General features: G+C 37.7%; 1 protein-coding gene across 10 annotated transcripts in view; it reads left to right on the top strand.

Moving 5' to 3' along the window:
* The window catches only part of ADAMTSL3 (ADAMTS like 3), a 200,811-nt gene extending 184,117 nt beyond the window's left edge, over nucleotides 1–16,694 (top strand). For all 10 annotated transcript variants that reach the window (XM_064517288.1, XM_064517287.1, XM_064517290.1 and 7 more), the window contains 8 exons: nucleotides 2,644–2,826; nucleotides 4,918–5,037; nucleotides 5,847–6,059; nucleotides 8,503–8,686; nucleotides 11,233–11,437; nucleotides 12,238–12,347; nucleotides 13,968–14,182; nucleotides 14,715–16,694. In XM_064517288.1, coding sequence (XP_064373358.1) covers nucleotides 2,644–2,826; nucleotides 4,918–5,037; nucleotides 5,847–6,059; nucleotides 8,503–8,686; nucleotides 11,233–11,437; nucleotides 12,238–12,347; nucleotides 13,968–14,182; nucleotides 14,715–14,824 — 1,340 coding nt within the window. In that variant the 3' untranslated portion in view covers nucleotides 14,825–16,694. The remainder of the gene's footprint in view (nucleotides 1–2,643; nucleotides 2,827–4,917; nucleotides 5,038–5,846; nucleotides 6,060–8,502; nucleotides 8,687–11,232; nucleotides 11,438–12,237; nucleotides 12,348–13,967; nucleotides 14,183–14,714) is intronic.
* The last annotated feature ends 825 nt before the right edge of the window (nucleotides 16,695–17,519 follow it).

Raw genomic sequence — 17,519 nt, 5'->3', positions numbered from 1 at the left:
ATTTTCCTAGCATGCAGCTATGTCCTGTATATGTATAGATTTAACTAATAATTTTTAAATAGATTTTTTTCACTTTTTCTGCAAGTGAGAGCACCCTTAAGATAATTTGGATGGATTTATTGTGCATTTCAATTGGCCTGGCTGCTGGGCTGCCATGCACGGCTCTGTCCACACTTCTGCTCCTCAGACCTGTTTGTTTATTCACTTCATTCACTTGAAAAATGGCCTGATTTACTTTCGTGTGTGTGTGGTACTGCTTGAGTCCACCCCCCCCCAAGAGAATTGTATGGAAGTCCTTGGGGCAGAAAGAGGAATTACTTGCTAGTAATTTAATTTGACTTAAGGGTGTGTGTGACAGATACCCTAGTTTTGAACTTAAAATGAGAGTCAAAGCTGTTCTCCAGATTTCTTCTGCAAACTGAGCTCCAGTCCAGGTTTTAAAAAGGCCGCACATGTCTCTGAATGACACATGAGAAGAGTAGAGACACAGCAACTTTTCAGGGATAAACTCTCGGATACAGACCAAGTTTGGAAGGAAGAAATATTTTACTTAAGTTAAATCCCAGGAATGAGATGTATTTCTGAATGTTGTGCTGAGAGCAGAGTGAGGACTCTGCATCAAAGGAGGAGGTTGGGCTGAAGTTTGATAGAGGCCCAGGTCAAAAGCTTAAATTTGAACCTTTCCAAACATTTTCATGTTTTTGTGTTTTGGGGAAACTGAGTTTTGAAACTTTTGACCTCAGTCACATCTCAGCTGTGCTGCTTCTGGCCTATTTTTGGCTCTAATTGGCCTGCAGGATTTTGGTGCCGCTGAGGGTAGTCTGGCTGCAAACCTAAGCCTTAGATTAAAACAGCTCAGCATCCTCACAACACCTCCTCAACGCATCTGTACAGTAAGTATATATCCCTGAATGGCCATGGAAAATACACTGTAAAGGAAAAACGTGTCTGAGAATGATATATCATAGCCAGAAAAACGGGATATAATGAAAAAAGACCCTTAAAACAGGACCTCTTCCTAATTCCAAAAGCAGTTTTCAAAGTGTTATAAAGCTTCTGGAAACTTGAAGGACAGCCTGGTTTTTGGACCCTCATGTATTCTGCAGATCTGTACCTTGTTTTGTGCAGTTTTATTCAGTAAAACATAACCTTGTGAGCATAAAGGTACTGGACAGTTGCTGAATTGTCCAGGATAAAATCCGTGATCATGCAGGAGAATGTTTCTCTCCACTGTCTTTCTGGACAAAATGGTGTGGGGAGCTTTTTCCTTCAGTGAAATAGCAGGATCCAAAAAATATATCTGGTTCCTATTACAGTGAAGGAAAAACTTGAGGTGTGCACTGAAAGTGCTAAGCCAGTGATTGAAATGTTAAAGTTGTTCCTAAAGGCTATTCCACATCATGAAGACATCATCTGTAAAGTAATACCCCACGATGATCTGTGAGGAAAGGAGACCAAATTAGCGTTCGATATGGCTGAAATTTCCATGTGTCCCACGTTCAGGTGAGGTCCTGTCGTGGATCCCCTTCTGACAGTCTTCAGTGACCTGGTGTATTTAGACAAGAAAACAGAATTCAGGCTCAAGACATTTTAGCTGCTCTGAGTTGCCCTGCACATTTGTTTACCTCTGTGGCTAGTCGTTGTGCCAGATACGTCAGAACTACCCAGTGATTTATTTAGGAGTTTGGAGCTTTGGAATAACGCTTCTGCTGCGGTGCTCAACTAGAGTGCAGGCAATAAAGTGTCCCATCTGCCAACTTGCAAAATATCCCCTTAAAGGCAAATATTTGAGGGGGAAAGAAAAAAAAGCAACATTCGAAGTCATCCCACGGAGGTAATACCATGCAATTTCAAAAATCATCTAGGTAAAACTAAAAATCCAGAGTCATTAATAGATTAAAATTTAGAATGGTGAAGTATCTTCAACTACGGAATTTCTCAGAGTTCCAGCTTACAGTAGGAAAGATGATGGTTTTCTATAACATGATAAATGAGTGTTGAACAACTGATCCCCTACTGTAGTTGTTAATAGCTCTTTCTGTTCTTTCACAGTGTTGCTACGGTTTATCTTTATGGCCTCTGCTATCTGGAGAAGTCTTCAGGGGTCTTTTTTGTCAGAAATTGGCCCCATATGTTTTCTAATTTCATTGATAAATACATCCTTTTTCTTCAAAAGAAACATTGTACCTCAATTTCTTTTTCTGCTTTGTTTTAATTAGAAATATAATATTTATTCAGTCCATTCTGGGCTGCAGGTTCAATGAAAAGATGCTGTGCAGATCTCCGCATGAGTTGCTCCAGACTAGGGCTGAGTCTCACGTTTTTCGGTAGAGAAACACATGAACGCCTTGCATTGCTTTTGAATGACTGGCAGCAGTTTTTAAAGCTGTTCTGTGAGCTTGCCTTGCAGTGCTTAACCTTTAATCTCTGTGGGATGCTGAACTGTTAATAGAGCTAATAACTGAGAAGTTTTGTTGTGAGTGGAAAAAGTACTCATTTAGCTGCAGCGTTGTTATTTTAATTTATGGTATTGGTGAAATGACAAAGAAACTTATGGTTCTTAGCTATTATGGTAGCAGTTAGCAATATAAAACCTATGATTTATCTCACTCAATAAGTATTTTAATTATTTGCATTTTAAAGGTGTTCCTCAACCAAATATAACATGGTCTAAGCAGAAAGATGTCCTGCAAATCAATTCTTTCTTGCTTTTGAATGGGTCTTTATTTCTGAGGAATGTTTCGTATGAAGATGCAGGAATGTATACTTGCACAGCAACTAATGCTCTTGGAAAAGCAGAGGCCACATCTGTTCTCCACTTAACTGGTAAGTGCCATGTGAGAATTCCTTACTGATAACAACAGTGAGCCACTTTGATTATGCAGTTTTACCAATGCACTAGTTGGGGAGATATTTTATGCTTTATTATAAACTTGGAATTTTTTATTGCATCTCACTCCTTGGGATCTGTTCGCTATTTCATGTTTCCTATAGTAATGGATCTATGTATTGAGGGTTTGATTTGTGACTTCTTCAAATGTTGCTCTATCTTCTTGCTTCTAGGCAACAAACATCAGCCTTTAAATAATGAGACACATTAGAAAACTAAATCCAGTGTCATTATATTGTGCCCAGTGCTTTTATCTAGGGAAACAGGATAGGTTTGAGTTATTCATAAAAATCTACAGGGAAATGCAATGGATTAAAAGCAAAGTTTTTCTTTTTCAATTATAGAGGCCAATAAAATATAGAGACATAGAAAACAAAAATAGTCTGAATATGAACTGCTAACTCTAAAAATAGAAAACTCAAACAAAAACTCTTGTTAAATGACTCTATTGTAAGTAGATTAATAATGTAATACTGTATAATACAATCACTCCTTGCAAATAGCTCCAATAAATGGATCATTCAGCTGTAGAGATCACCATTTTGTTGTACAAAGTACAACACAGTTATACATGGCTAATTCTGCTACAAAGCTTGCTTTCTTAAGCACACGTGTAGAGTAGGTTGTAGAAGTTTGGATCTGTTGGCCAAGAAAGACGTACCAAAGACATAATAGGAGCCTCTGTGTAAGGATGAGTGTAAACTGAAGTGGCCTTCTTAGTTTCAGTTTTCCTGGACTAGGTCAAAACTTCAGATGTTCCTAAGAGGAATAATGTTATAATGGTGTGACTGGAAGATTGCTCTCAAGAGTCTGAATTTCAATTCTAACACTGATCACATGACACTAAAAATAAATCTAGATTTTAATTATTTTTAAATAAATCTAGATTTATTTTTTAAGTAACATATTTAAATAATCTAGAGTGGCCAGTAGAGGGCCAAATTCTGCAATTTTTTTTGACTGTGCAAAAGTTCAATGAAATGGGAGGACTTCCCATGTCAGGACTTGCAGGTTGCACTGACTCAGTGCTGCGCAAAGCAGCATCATGTCACACCATTGGACTGTGCTACAGCAAGTACTGACCTACCTGGGGAGTCAGCAGCAGCTCAGAACACGTGCAGCCTTTCTAGGAAGCGTGCCGAAGGACTGACGGGACAACTAGCCTTTCTCCTGTGGTGCAGGACTGGCCTCAGTGTGGTCCTCTGGAGACTTTTTTGTCCCACCATTTTCACAGCCAATCAGGAGGCCTTGTGCAGACATTGTACATTAAGGAAAAATGTAGACTAATCCAAAGTAACCTATATAAAATGACCCACAGAAGTTAGAACATAACAAAAAGACTGAAACCACAGAAGGAAGGTGAATCATGGATATTATGCACATTCATTAAAATATAAATGTTTACAAAGTGTCAAGAACTGTGTTTTACTGGCAGATTACCGATGTTTTTGGCAGTTATTCTGGCATATAATAAAAAAGGAGGAGTTGCTATAGTGGTAGGCACATGATTCTGCCTATATTATGCAATCTCTGCTATGCAGAGCATATTTTTAAGAGATTTTCTCTTTTTTATTATGGCAGTTTGTCATATTTCCATCTAATTGAACAGAAGAATTGGCCTGATTCCATTGAGAGAGTCTTTTTTTAATTTCTGTATGTGAATGACTGATAATGAAATAATAAACAACATTGTCATGAGAAATGGTAAATAAATCAGAGATCTTGTAAATCTTTTTAAGCTAAGTGTTACCAGGCTAATTTTGGTTAAAAAAAAGAAAAAGTCAATACATTTAATAAATTTAAAAGTTTTAAATTTTGTATTATTATAAATAATTTGTTCCCTCGTTTTCATATCTGAAGTATATTTGTCAGATGAACAGTTTAATTGCATAAATGAAAATTGTAAAGAATTCCAAAGAGCTATTTTCCTTCTGCTCGATAACTAGTGTTCGATATTTTACTACTAATTATCTTTAGCACCTTGGTTTAATTCTTGATAAGACGAGATTTTATACATTGTTCTCCAGAGCAAATGATTACAGAGAATAACACTCTAGCATCAAAGGGAAGCAGAAGAAAGCGTGTCCTAATGGCATCTGCAATTGGTACAAACGTCAGCGTGGTACCTGGAGATCCACTGAGAATAGGTGCGTGGTCTTTTCTGCTTTGGTGGTTGAACTGTATGTTGTTAATGTCATTAAAATGGAAAGGGCCTCACGGGGGAGGCGAGAGTGATTTCTGAGTCCAATTTTAGTGACCATCTGGATGTCCTAAGCATATCTCAGCTTTTTGTTAGCAGAAGGGGCTACAGGGTTAGAGATGAGATGTGACTATTTTTTCATCCAGTTTTACAAAAAATATTCTAAAATAGTGACCATGCAGGCATCATTTAGATGACTCACCATGAGACCAAAGTTGTGTAATTTCTTTGAACTCCATTTGAAAATGGTGGGAGGGGATCCAGCTGTTCGCTAGAACTGTTTTTTCATTTTTCTGTCTAAATGAATACTTCTGTTTCCATCCCTTTTTGTGCTTGTGGAGTGATGTGCAGTAATTTCATTTAATATGTATGACTCCTTTCTAAAGCAGACAAAAACTCTCCTCTCACAAGCCTGTTTGTATATTATAGTCTGGTGTGAAATCTTCATTCCATTTAAATAATTTGGTTTCCCCCCCCCTTGGTTCACATGGAAATGATGCTTGTAAGAACCTACTAAAAGGGAAAATATAAAGAGCTATGGTAAGTGTAATCGTCTTACACAGCTGATAATCCTCAAGACTCAGTCAGGATCAGTTTGGGCCATAGCTTGGACTTCAGTGAATTTGTGCATACTCTTTGTTATTTAGGCTGGTAAGGCCTTTATATAACATCACAGGTTCATACATACCCATTCGCAAACACTTCAATGTAGCTGCTGTGTTTAGAAAAACCTGCTAAAATGCTGTTGATTTTTAGGTTGCCCAGTGCTTCCCAGCCACAGAAACACAGTTCACTGGCTTTTCAGAGATTTCCCAGTTGAGGAAGTTGAGACCTTGGAATACCGAACCCTGGTCGGGGGTCGTATCCTGGAGGTGAACACCAACTCTGGTCAATTCGCTGGGCAATACAGATGTTGGACTTCAGCTAGTGCAAAACCTATGTCAGTCTGGGTAAATGTCAAGAAGGAAGGTTTGTTGAAAATTATATGACAAATTCTTAAATTTTTAAATATTACTTTCTTTCACTGTGTAAAGGCTTTCCTGAACCCTGGCCTGTTTTTGTACATGGAAAGTAATAGACAACTATATATTTTACTTCAGATATATGAGTAGTCCAATTTAAGTCAGTGGACAATTTCCATACTCAGAGTTGGATACGGGTATTAACATCTACAGTAGCAGGACCTAATATAGTATTGTATATCTTATTTCTTACTTGTGTAGCTGAGAAACTGAGAGAATATTGCTTGATTCAGTGCCTTGCTGCTTGAGCAGTTGTTTAATCAGGCTAGTTTTCTAAGCTTCGGCAAATCATACAAATTGTTATCATGATAACCCACCAAATGGAAAAAAACCTGACTTTGAGGATGTATGTGGAAATGTATTAATTAAAATCAAAATAATTTTAATGTTGTTTTCACATTTAAGTGTCATTCAATGATATGGAAGCCATCTTACTGTAGTCACCCTTAAACATATCTGGGTACTAGGAAACAGTACCTACTCATTATCAATGTCAGTTTTAAGTTTTCCAGAATACTTTGTAAGGTCCTCATCCTCTAATGTGATGCACCTGCACAAAACTCCATTTCCATTAGTGGGTTATAAAGTGTGGAACTGTAGATGAACTTGAGAAGAATCTAACATACACACCAGCAAGACGTTAGGCTGCATTTGCAAATGCTCTGTGTAGTTTGTAAATATTTAAGGTGCTATGGAACTTAATGATGTTATAATTGCTGAGCTTTTTAAGAGTGTCTAAGAGAGATAGGAACTTAAGTCTACTGAGAGTCTGGCAGCAAAGCACTGAACTCCATCTGACATTAAAAAAGGGATTTTACTAACCAGTAAATACCTAGCGAATGCAAATGAGATTTATCTGTTGAGGTTGTCCATGATTTATTTACTGTCCTACCAATATGATTTGGCTTGCTGTTTATGTACAAAAGACTCAAGCTCTAAGATCATATCTTGCAATTTCCTACACTGTATATAAGTATATATAAGTATATTTATGTATTCTTAATGAGTGCCATTGGTTTACTTGCGTGAGTGAGGACTTGCTCAGTTTTGCAAGGGTTGTGGAGTTAGTGCTGCAGTTACAAAGTAATTTTACTGTCCATTATCAAAATGTTGACTCCTGGTGATAAATCTGAAATTAAAAGTAAATCAAAGAAAGAAAGTAATCAAGAAATCAAAAGTAAAAGTTCAAAGTTCTGAACAAGCCTTGCCATGTACTGGACTGTCCACCTGTAGTCTTGAGCTGCACTGCCCTTTGGTTGCCTAACAGTACGCTTTCTAATGAGGCGGGTGGTACTTTGGGGGGCTTCCATTTTCCAGCCATGAGCTTTAGCTCTGATTGTTGCTCTGTAAATGCTTCATCACTGAAATACCCATGTGTTTGTAAGGCTGCAAAATCCCTTCTGGTGGTTTCTGCACAGTAGGCATATTGAGGGCACTTCTGAGCAGTGTCATCCTAGTTAAACAAACAATACAGTCTCTCCATCATAGTTTCACTCAGTAAATTTAACTATTTCTACTTTGAAAAAGGCCCTCTTGTATTATTTTAAGAAACCCAGAAGTAATAAGGAAACATTGAAAAACAATAAGTTAAAGAATTCATTATGTGCTGGAAGAGTGAGCCTGTGGACACAGCTGGTAGCTATCAATTATTCTTGGTTATTACAGAAAAATCTGACTCCTTCTGTGATCACATAAAAATCTGTCAACATTGCATAGTACTTCATCTTTTACCAAGTGTCAAAAAAAAGTGTGGGGGGGAGGGGGAAGTGTGGAATTGTGGCTAAATATAAAGGTAGTAATTGTTGGAGGTGATTGGTCTTTAATATAAAATGCTCTTTAAAACAAATTCCTTTTTCATCTTGCCAGATGCCTCAGTGGCAAGTTATTTATGCATTAAATACCTTTTCTATAGTTTAGCACAGGATTCTCTTAAATCATGAAATTATGTGAAGTGTCTGGAGTAAGATGAGTTTTCTTCAGAGTAAACTTACTGTAGAACAGCAGGAAACCTACAGACCCTGATTTACAGTTTCCTCTTTTTAATGCTCATTGTATAAAAATGTTATGAAAGCTTTAAAAGAAGTTCATCAGTTCCTATTGTGAGCCAAGTTCTGCCCTTCATGTGCACATATGCTGATCCCATTTGCCTTCTAGAGAATTTCATGCTCATATGTAAGAGCTGAAGTTGAGGGAAGCTGAGCAGGACTAAATTCTACTCTGGCTTATGGTGCCTTTCCACAATGCTGAGATATTTGCTTTTCTACATGGAATGTGGTACCTCTCTAGCTTACAGGCTGCGCGGCCAGAACAATCAAAATGTGACCCAGTTACAATGTGTAATGCCTCTCTCACTCACTAGTTTTCAATTGCATTTCTTCTCCTGTGACTAGATTATAAATGGGAATATGCGGAGTGGAGTACTTGCTCAGCTAGCTGTGGGAATTCGGGAACCCACTCCAGAAGACTACAGTGCGTGAATTCAGAGAAACAGAAAGTAAATGAATCATTATGCAGAGAACAGCAAAAGCCAGTGATTATTTATCAGTCATGCAACACATGTGACTGCCCTGCCAGGTAAGCTCCTTTCTACTTGATTTCTGTGTGTAGTAACATTCTTCTATAAAATGAGCTCACAAGCACCTGAAGGTGTTTGTTTCTGGGTGTTACTCTCCGAGTCTGAAATTTGGGTTTTATTTTCTTATGAACCCCTAAAGCATGAGAGATGTGAAGATGGATCTCAAGGAGGTAGGGGAATGCTAGATTCAGTAGAATAAATGAGACTGTGCAGAGCTCTGTGTTGCTGCAGCTAGTCTTGCTGCTACCACGCTAACAGCTTTAAAGCGAAGCTGGAGGTCCCTCTGATAACACTGGCATCTGCTAGTTTTGTGGGATCTGTGCCAGCACCTCGAGAAAAGCTGGTTATGTTTAGAGCAGCCAAGATGCTCATGAGCGGAGTCTGTGGTGACCTTGTCTCCTTCCATGCTAGCAGAGCAGCTGTCCATAGGAAGTCTACAGTGGAGCACCCCACAGTTGTCTCTCATGCCCCTCACCACAGTGTCACAGTCCTTGCATGTGCTTCTCTGCCAATCTTCTGGCTGAATCAGCTGGGATACCTTGTGATCTTTGGGCAGAAAATCTGTATATCACAGGCAAATATAACCACAGCCTCTGATTCCAAAAAGCCAAACTCTCACCTCCGGATTTTGTGGACTGCACTGAGCATTCCAGCTCAGCCAGGCGTTGCTCTAGGTCTTTAGCAGGAAATCCCACAGCCATCCTCAAAACAAGTGCTCTGCATTGCTTTCAAGGATTGGCCATCACTGTCAGCAACGAAAAATCCACGAGGGAGGAAAAGTCATACACACATTTTGGAGTTGTCCCTCACTGGAAAATCTTTGGAGAGAAGTGTTAAGACCTTAACTGACATTGTAGGAGTGCATCTGCCAGTATGTTCTAAACTCTGTGTTCTAAATACAGAAAACATAGCAACAGATAAATATCAGGAGAAATTTGTTTATATTTCATTATTAGCAGCCAAAAAAACAGATCACTCTAAATTGAGTCTGAACTACAGCCAGCCCATAACAAGTGAACTTCTTGCCAGTGGAAAAATACTAAAATAGAGCAAATAGTATGAAACACAGACTCGGCTGCAGGCTTCCCTCTAAAATCTGGCCATTCAGAGCAGACAAGAGAGAGTTATGAGGATGCAGGGGGGGCAGTGGCCCCCCTAAGCAAAGGCCATGTCTTTAATGGACTCCAGTGCATGACTTAACAATCTGAATAATACTGGACCCAGAGTAATCACCGTAAAAATCAAGCAGTTTTTTTGTGTGGCTAAACAGACTGGGACCTACATTCTCTCTTACTAAAAGGCTTTATTTTGCTTTTAATTTGGTTTTACGTAGAATTAAACAGTGGAAGGGAATTCTGGTTATGCTAGATTTATACATAATATAACGTAACTCTTTTTGCCTTTTTAAAGTATTCCAGGCTTCCCAGATGCCTGGGAAATAGTCCTGTCTCCAGATCCTAGTGCCTCCAACCTTCCCTCTCTTCCCTGTAGTTGCTGATCAGGGCGGGAAGTGCAGAATGCTTAGACTTCCCATTCTGTTTCCCCACATGCGGACCTCAGCACTATCCGCTAAACCCACAGCAACTCTTTAGAAAGTATCCATAGAACTGTATAGATTTTAGATGTAAAGTCAGAGTTGTGGGCCTGTTATTCAAAGCTGTTATGCATGTGTTTAATCCACTTCTCTCCAGCATAGCATATACGTATAGTTAAGCAAATATAAGGATTTAAGCATGTGCTTAACTTCTGTTTCAAGTGCTTGCCAAATTTGGGCCTTGTTGATTTGCTGAGCATGTGTTTCACCAAATATTTGCAAAGTACTTGAGCTCTAAAAGGGAGAAAGACAAGAGTCCAGATTGTAAAAGATTAATCTGTCTTGAGTGGATGTAAACTGTTTGACCATAAGAAAACTAAATAATTGCTGAAGAGAATAGAATATTTTTCCTGTTATCACACTTGTGCTACAAATAAAGTCCCATTCCTTATTTCTAGCTAGATTTATGAAGAGATTAAGTAGAATAATTTGTATTACCACCTACTGCTTCCCTTGTATTGTTCCCAGCTTCCAGGATAGGCTAAATGTTTGTAACATGTAATCAATAAATAAAATGTTCTTTTTGAGCCATTATCTAACAAGATCTTGATGTAATAAATTTGAATGCATTATGACATGTTACCTTAATGGCAAGTGAGTCAGTACCATTCATTTTATAAGTTATGGAACTGCTGTTAAATCCAGCAGAGACTATAGGGTTTACCTAGTATAACCTTTTGGGTAACAACTAGTGTAAATCCAGTCAGCATATATTGAGTTACACTATGTCTTAGAAGGCTTTGGTTTACCAAATTTGTAAGATCCTGTGTAACAGCTGAAAAGCTCATTCTCCTTTTCTCACATCAAATTTTTGACTTTAGACATCCACCTAAAACTTGCAATAACCCAAATTAAAGCTGCTTTGATTTTTATTTGCAGATTGCTGCAAGCTACCAGCAAGCTTGCACTGCTTTCATATTTGCCATGAATTTGTTTTTCTGCATCCTGTAGGTGGGTCACTAGTCCATGGTCTGAGTGCTCTGCATCTTGTGGCAGTGGATTTCATTTTCGACAGATAACTTGCCAACAAACAAAAGCCAATGGCAGTGTGCTGACGCTGTTACCAGATGCTTGTATACACAGAGATCGTCCTCTGGGAAGGAAACCCTGTACAATTTCTTTGTGTACAGAGCGGACGATACAGACAAAAGGGCAGGTAAGTTGCAGAGTTCATCTGGAACCTCTTTGTGTTATAAAAACATATCAGTATCATCATGCCATTGTCTGAACATGTGTGTTCTCATGTACACAGGAAGAGCTTTGTGGCACTAGTTATAATTACCTTTCAGAACAGTGAATTACAATTCCTGATTTCTTAATTTTGTGATGTCTGATCTAATTCAGTATATTTTATAACCTAATCCATTACTAGGTATTCCATTCTTTTATGCTGGCGTATTGCTTTTACTGCAGCCTTGTGAGAACCAAGTTTGCATAGCTGTACTCGTGAAGTTGTCAAAGAAAAATATAGAAATGTGCTTCAAAAGCAGCTGCTGCAATATTTAATACACAGAACTTTGCTTTATGTTCTACATCTTCATTTCTGCAATAAACTTGTGTTCATTTTGATAGGATTTTTTTAATTACACAGCAGTTACCATTTAATGAGCAAAGTACTAAATTAAGAGAATTACTAGAGCAGCATTTCAGATATGGCTGTTAGCAAGGCAAGTTTGTGTTTGTCAGAGCTAGGGAAAGAATGTTATTGCAATAGAGATATGAAATGATTAGAGCATAGACAATAGATTTAGCTTTATGAATGGGTGTGAGAAGTCACACACAGAGTTGGAAAGATTAGGCCTTATCTGAACTGAGGTGTGATGGGGGCTGAGGAAGGAGAGACACAAATCAAGGGTGATGCCTGGGTTATGTAACTAACGGCCTACAAGGGAGATTCTGTTGATATTAATATTTGTTTCTTTTTCTTTCCCCTCACCCTTTTTACCCATTTTTCAGTGTTCTGGTCGCTGTGTAGGCCGCACCGTAGGTTTACACCATCGTCACTTTATATGTCAACTTCGTAATGGATCTTTGGTGCCAAACTCTTCTTGTGATGAGAGAAAGAGGTATTCAGTTTAAAGCAGTACAAGCATAATCTAGCCAAGTTAGATTCTTTAGATGATCAAAGTAAAGATACCGTATTGTCCAGCCAGTATAAATACGCAAATCCTTCTTAGGAATCAAACTCAAGGAAAGGAGGTAGTGACTGTCATTGCTTTTATACGCTGGATGAATTCAGGGACCCAAGGAGGACAATGGAGTGGATCAGCGTCCTCCACTATGCTAATGGCAAAGCTAGGAATAGAATGACAGAATCTTGATTCCCAGATCCAAAGAAAGTAAAAAATTGTAGTGATCTGTCCTAACTTTCTTATTACTGCTGAGCTAGGTCTCTTCTGATAACACTTTTTATTCTAGTCTACTGCAGAACAAGTTTTATAAATTAAGAGTTTTCCTGGGCCTAATATCCTGTACCATGTGAATCAGTTTACTTCTTTGTGATTACCGAAGCAGGGTGTATTTCTCTGCATAGACTTCATTCTTCTGCCTCTAAGTAGGTACTCTTGAGGTATATATGGGGGCAAAACAAATGAAAAACTGAATGAATGAGAAGGTGTGAGTTTTTTTTCCTCAAGATACACATTCTTTCTAAGCACTTTGTGAATTTGTTCTCCTATCTGTCAATAACCCCTTCCAATATGAAAATTATGAACTTTACACCTCCTCAGAATCTCAATCAGCAGATTCATTTGGGACTATGCTAGAGCTCCTGAGTGAATGGCAATCTGTATAAAACACTATAATCTCAAAAAGGGTTGAATTAAAGAGGAATTAAAACTGAACATGAAGGTGTAGGGGTGCAAGAGTTTGTTCCAGACCTACCCAAAGGCATAGGTAGCTCAGTGAAGAGCAGGGAATATATGGCTAACAAGCACACGTGTAAATTGCTACCATATTTCTGGATTACTGAACCCAGCTTTTAATATTTCTCTTTATAAGAGTGCTTCTCCTTTGTGATCACTTTAAAGCATTTTCACTGCACATAGGATGAAATTTTGGCTCCACTGACAGAAATGGTCAAAATCCCATTTACTACTGGGAGCCAGGATTTCACTTTGGCTTCAAAAGTTTTAGGAGATTTAGTGTTGATGTAGAAATGTTATTTTGTGTTCAGGAGAGTGGTTATATAGAGAGTACCTGCAGCATCCAGTATGGAACATTTCAGGATTGTTTTGGTAGAGAGAAGAGGGAATGCTGACAGTTATATTTTCTTGTTGAAACTTTTCATAAAGGTGAAACAGTTTTTCCATTCCAGGATTAAGGAAGTCGTTTAAATAAACAGAGGCTCACCTTTTCTTTTGTCATGAGTGAGGCATAATGAATGGGCACAAATTGAAAAACAGGAAATTCAACTTAAACATACAAAAAAACTTTTTTTACTGTGAGGATTGTCAAGCACTGGGACAGGTTGCCCAGAGAGGCTGTAAAGTCTCCATCTTTGGAGATATTCAAAGCCTGACTGGACATGGTCCTGGGCAACCTGGTCTAGTTGACCCTGCTTTGAGCAGGGGGCTTAGACTAGACAATCTCGAGAGATCCCTTCCAACCTCAACTATTCTATGATTCCATGAATAAGGGTTTAGCACAGAAATAAACATTAAACTGCCATTTGTTTTTCTCCACAGATCTGCTGTCAGAAGAAATTGTTCTTCAGAGGCATGTGATGTCTACTGGCGTACAGGCCCTTGGAGGCCTTGCAGTGTGGACTGTGGGAATGGATTTCAGTCACGACGAGTGTACTGCGTACACAGAAAGAACAACAAACCTGTGGCTGATCAGCATTGTGGATGGAGGAAGAGACCAGTGACCTGGCAGCATTGCAATGTCACTTCTTGTGGCAGTATGTAAATATTTATTTATATCTGAGAATAGTTTGTAGCAGTTATATTAGAAAGAGACTCACAGTTGTATACTAGTGAATTTGCAAGCGTTTGATTGTACATCAAATGTAAAACTATCCTCTCCAAGGAGCACTTCATCATCCTGGGGTTATTTTTTTCCATGAGTAGGCCAGTTTGATATTAAAGCCTGAAAAGCACTTTTTAGAGGCAGGAGTTTTAGGAGATTGTTTTATGCAAACTTCCCTGCATGACTGTGCCAGTTGTGACTCATTCATGAGCCTCTGAGCAAGCTGCTAATTACTGAAAGGTAGGGTAGTTTTCTGAAATATGCAATAGGTAAATGAATACAGTGAGATCATGCCTTTTATTTGTGACCTAGTTTAGATTTGAATCCACTGTTGGCAGAAATGAAAAATAAAATAATCACCAAGCTACCAGCAATCCTTCGGTTGTTTATGGTTATGATTGTTAATTCTACTGTGTATCTTTTGTCCATTATAAAGCCTTTTAATGTTCAAATATATTTTTCAGAAGGCGAATGCAAGGATACAACTCACTACTGTACGTTTGTAAAGCAACTAAAGTTATGCTTGATAGACATCTACAGACAAAGATGTTGTCAGTCATGCCAAGAAGTTTAACCCTTCTATGGAAAGTTCATGATGCTGCAGTGAAGAGATGAGAAGAGAGGTTCATTAAACTAGCCTGCTCAAAGTATATACTTGTAAATAAGACATTAGTCATAACAGTTAAATGGATACATGGGGCTAATGAAAAAACTATCGTAGATTGATATGCTGGACAGGGTATTTTTTCTGGGAACTTTTATTATCCACTCTTTTGCAATGGAACTTCTAATGTTTTAAACATTTTCATGTCTGGATTAGGAAGATAATATCATGGCACATGATCTGTAAAGTTTTACAGGCCATCACATTATAATTTTACTGGGGGGAAAAAGCATTATCTAAAAAGCACCAGGTAGTGCTTACTGTCCTTAAGTTATGAGAAAGCCAAAGTCACAAAATCCTTTGAAGAATTTCAGAATGCTGCAACTATTGACCCCTAGTTCTCGTTTTACTGTTTTATCAAATTTAACATGATTCTTAAATTTATAGATGCTGTGGCTTGTAGCTGTAAAATTTTTGGCAGTGACTTCATTTTCATAAACAGCTTGAGCTTAAGGGTCAATCTCACAGGATATGTTTTATTGAGATTAGCTGTCAGATGGATACACAGAAGTACATTTCTTTTTTCATACTTGTATTTATGCGTATACAATAAAAGGCATTGTAGATGCTGGTACAATTTTCAAAACAGCAATAGATCTGTTTTGAATAAATGAGGTGTCATTTTCCATCGTTTCTATTCTTCTGCTCCAGTCACTGAAGTACGATCAAAGTTCTGGCACGATTGGACTTCTCTACTGATTTTAAATTAGACACAAGGCTTCCTTGTCAGAGCTGTGAATGAAACCTTTGTGAGCACTATTCTCTTGCACATAGTCAAATGGGGAACTAGAGACGATAACTAGCTGAACGTGCTGTCAAACTTTGCCTTGAATAAATACTTGTTTTTGCGTTAATAGGGAAAAATCCAAGGAAGAAATATTAATTATGAAGATGAACAAGTGCAAGAAACCTGTTTTGCGCAGTTTTCAGTCAAGATGATTTTTTCATCATGACCATTAACTATTCAAATCTTTTGAAAATTGATAAATTCTGATTATGACATTCCTGGGTAAATTGTTTTCTGTATTGCAGATTGTCTCACAGGGCTTTAAGCACAGAGAACCCCATAGGAGGTAGCAGATAGTAGTCGTTTTTTTCTTTTGTAGTTTCCACACTACTGCACATGCTGGAGGCCTGAATCCTTATCTTGACTTGGATTTTGTGTTAGGTTACTGAACTACATTGCATTGTAATTAGTGGGTATGCTGTAAGAACGGTTTTAGAAACAGTATTCCTACACAATGGGTTTGTATCACTGAAAATTAGATTAGCACTACTGTATAGAAAGTGTTTAAAGTGGACTATTGTGTCCAAGGCTGACTGCAAGGAGAGGATATTCCTGATCATTACCTTCTTAATCAGCAATGGGTCTTGATTGTTTAAGCAGTTTTTTTAAATTAAAAGAAAAACATTTGTAAGATACTTTTGTAGATATTTATTGTCTGATTTAAAAGTGCAATATTTTGTTTTGTACAGTGTTTAATAAAGATTTTGGGACATATATTTTTTCTTATTACCAAAATTTCTTATTCATGTTTTTCCTTTATATTTAAAGTTTTTGAATGTTAACACACAGCATTCTTTTGTTGCTTTAATTTTGTCTTTGGTTAAGTATGCATGCTATACAGAAGCCGTGCTGTAAATGTTTGTTTTTGCAATTGGCATGACATTCCTCTGTAGCTTATTTTATTGCTACTCCAGTAACTGAAGATGTTTAATATTTAGCTTTCTTAAACTTAGTTTTGATATTTCTGAAATAAACTATACTTTGATTATTCAACAGCATGATTACACAGAGATTGTTTATTACTGTGATTTTCATGGTAGCTATGCTTCCCTCTGAAGTCTTATTTATGAACCTATTATTTCCATAATCCCAGATTTTTTGAAACTAAAATTAGCTCTTATTTCTGACAGCTTATCAGACAGATTCTCAGCTTCACTGCAGTCTGCTCTGCACTGCTATTAAGAGGCAACATAAGAGGTAAGCTGACTGAAAAAGTGGGGAGGAGATTTTTCTATGGCAAAATCCAAATAAGCCAACTCTTACTCACTGAAGTCTAGAATCAGGATTATGTACAAAGGTGGAATAAAGTTATCTTTCCTTGCCAGGCCTCCATGTACTGCACCAAGCAGAGTACCTATAGACTCAACAGATCATCTCTGTATTTTTATATTTACTGAGTGATGGCTGGCAAATAGATGCATGAAGAAATTTGTTTCAGAGTATCCAATATGTATAACAGTCATTAGAGAGTCCCATAAATCATATGAACAAGGAAATCCTCAAATATTTGTATTAAGCTGAAATTAAATGTCTAGCAATGAAATGGTGATGTTTCAGAGTTATCCTAGATAGTAACACTGACACAGATGCAGGACTCTTTTTCTTTTTGGTTTTATGTCATCAGTTCATTCTTTCTGTATAGTCTGATACAGTGTATGAAAAGCACTTTTAGAATAGCAATTGAATCCATGAATAACTTTCTGCTTTTGCATCTTGGTTTAGCATGACATCATAAAATGCTTCTTTTTAACAGCTGTTATTTTGAGGAATATTAGTTTTCCAACCTGCTGTTCATTTTGTCTGCAGTGCCATAATGTG

This window comes from Dromaius novaehollandiae, chromosome 10, assembly GCF_036370855.1.
Source record: "Dromaius novaehollandiae isolate bDroNov1 chromosome 10, bDroNov1.hap1, whole genome shotgun sequence".
Classification (NCBI taxonomy): Eukaryota; Metazoa; Chordata; class Aves; order Casuariiformes; family Dromaiidae; genus Dromaius; species Dromaius novaehollandiae.
Note: the sequence above shows the minus strand (reverse complement) of the source record. Positions and strands in the feature narration are given on the sequence as shown.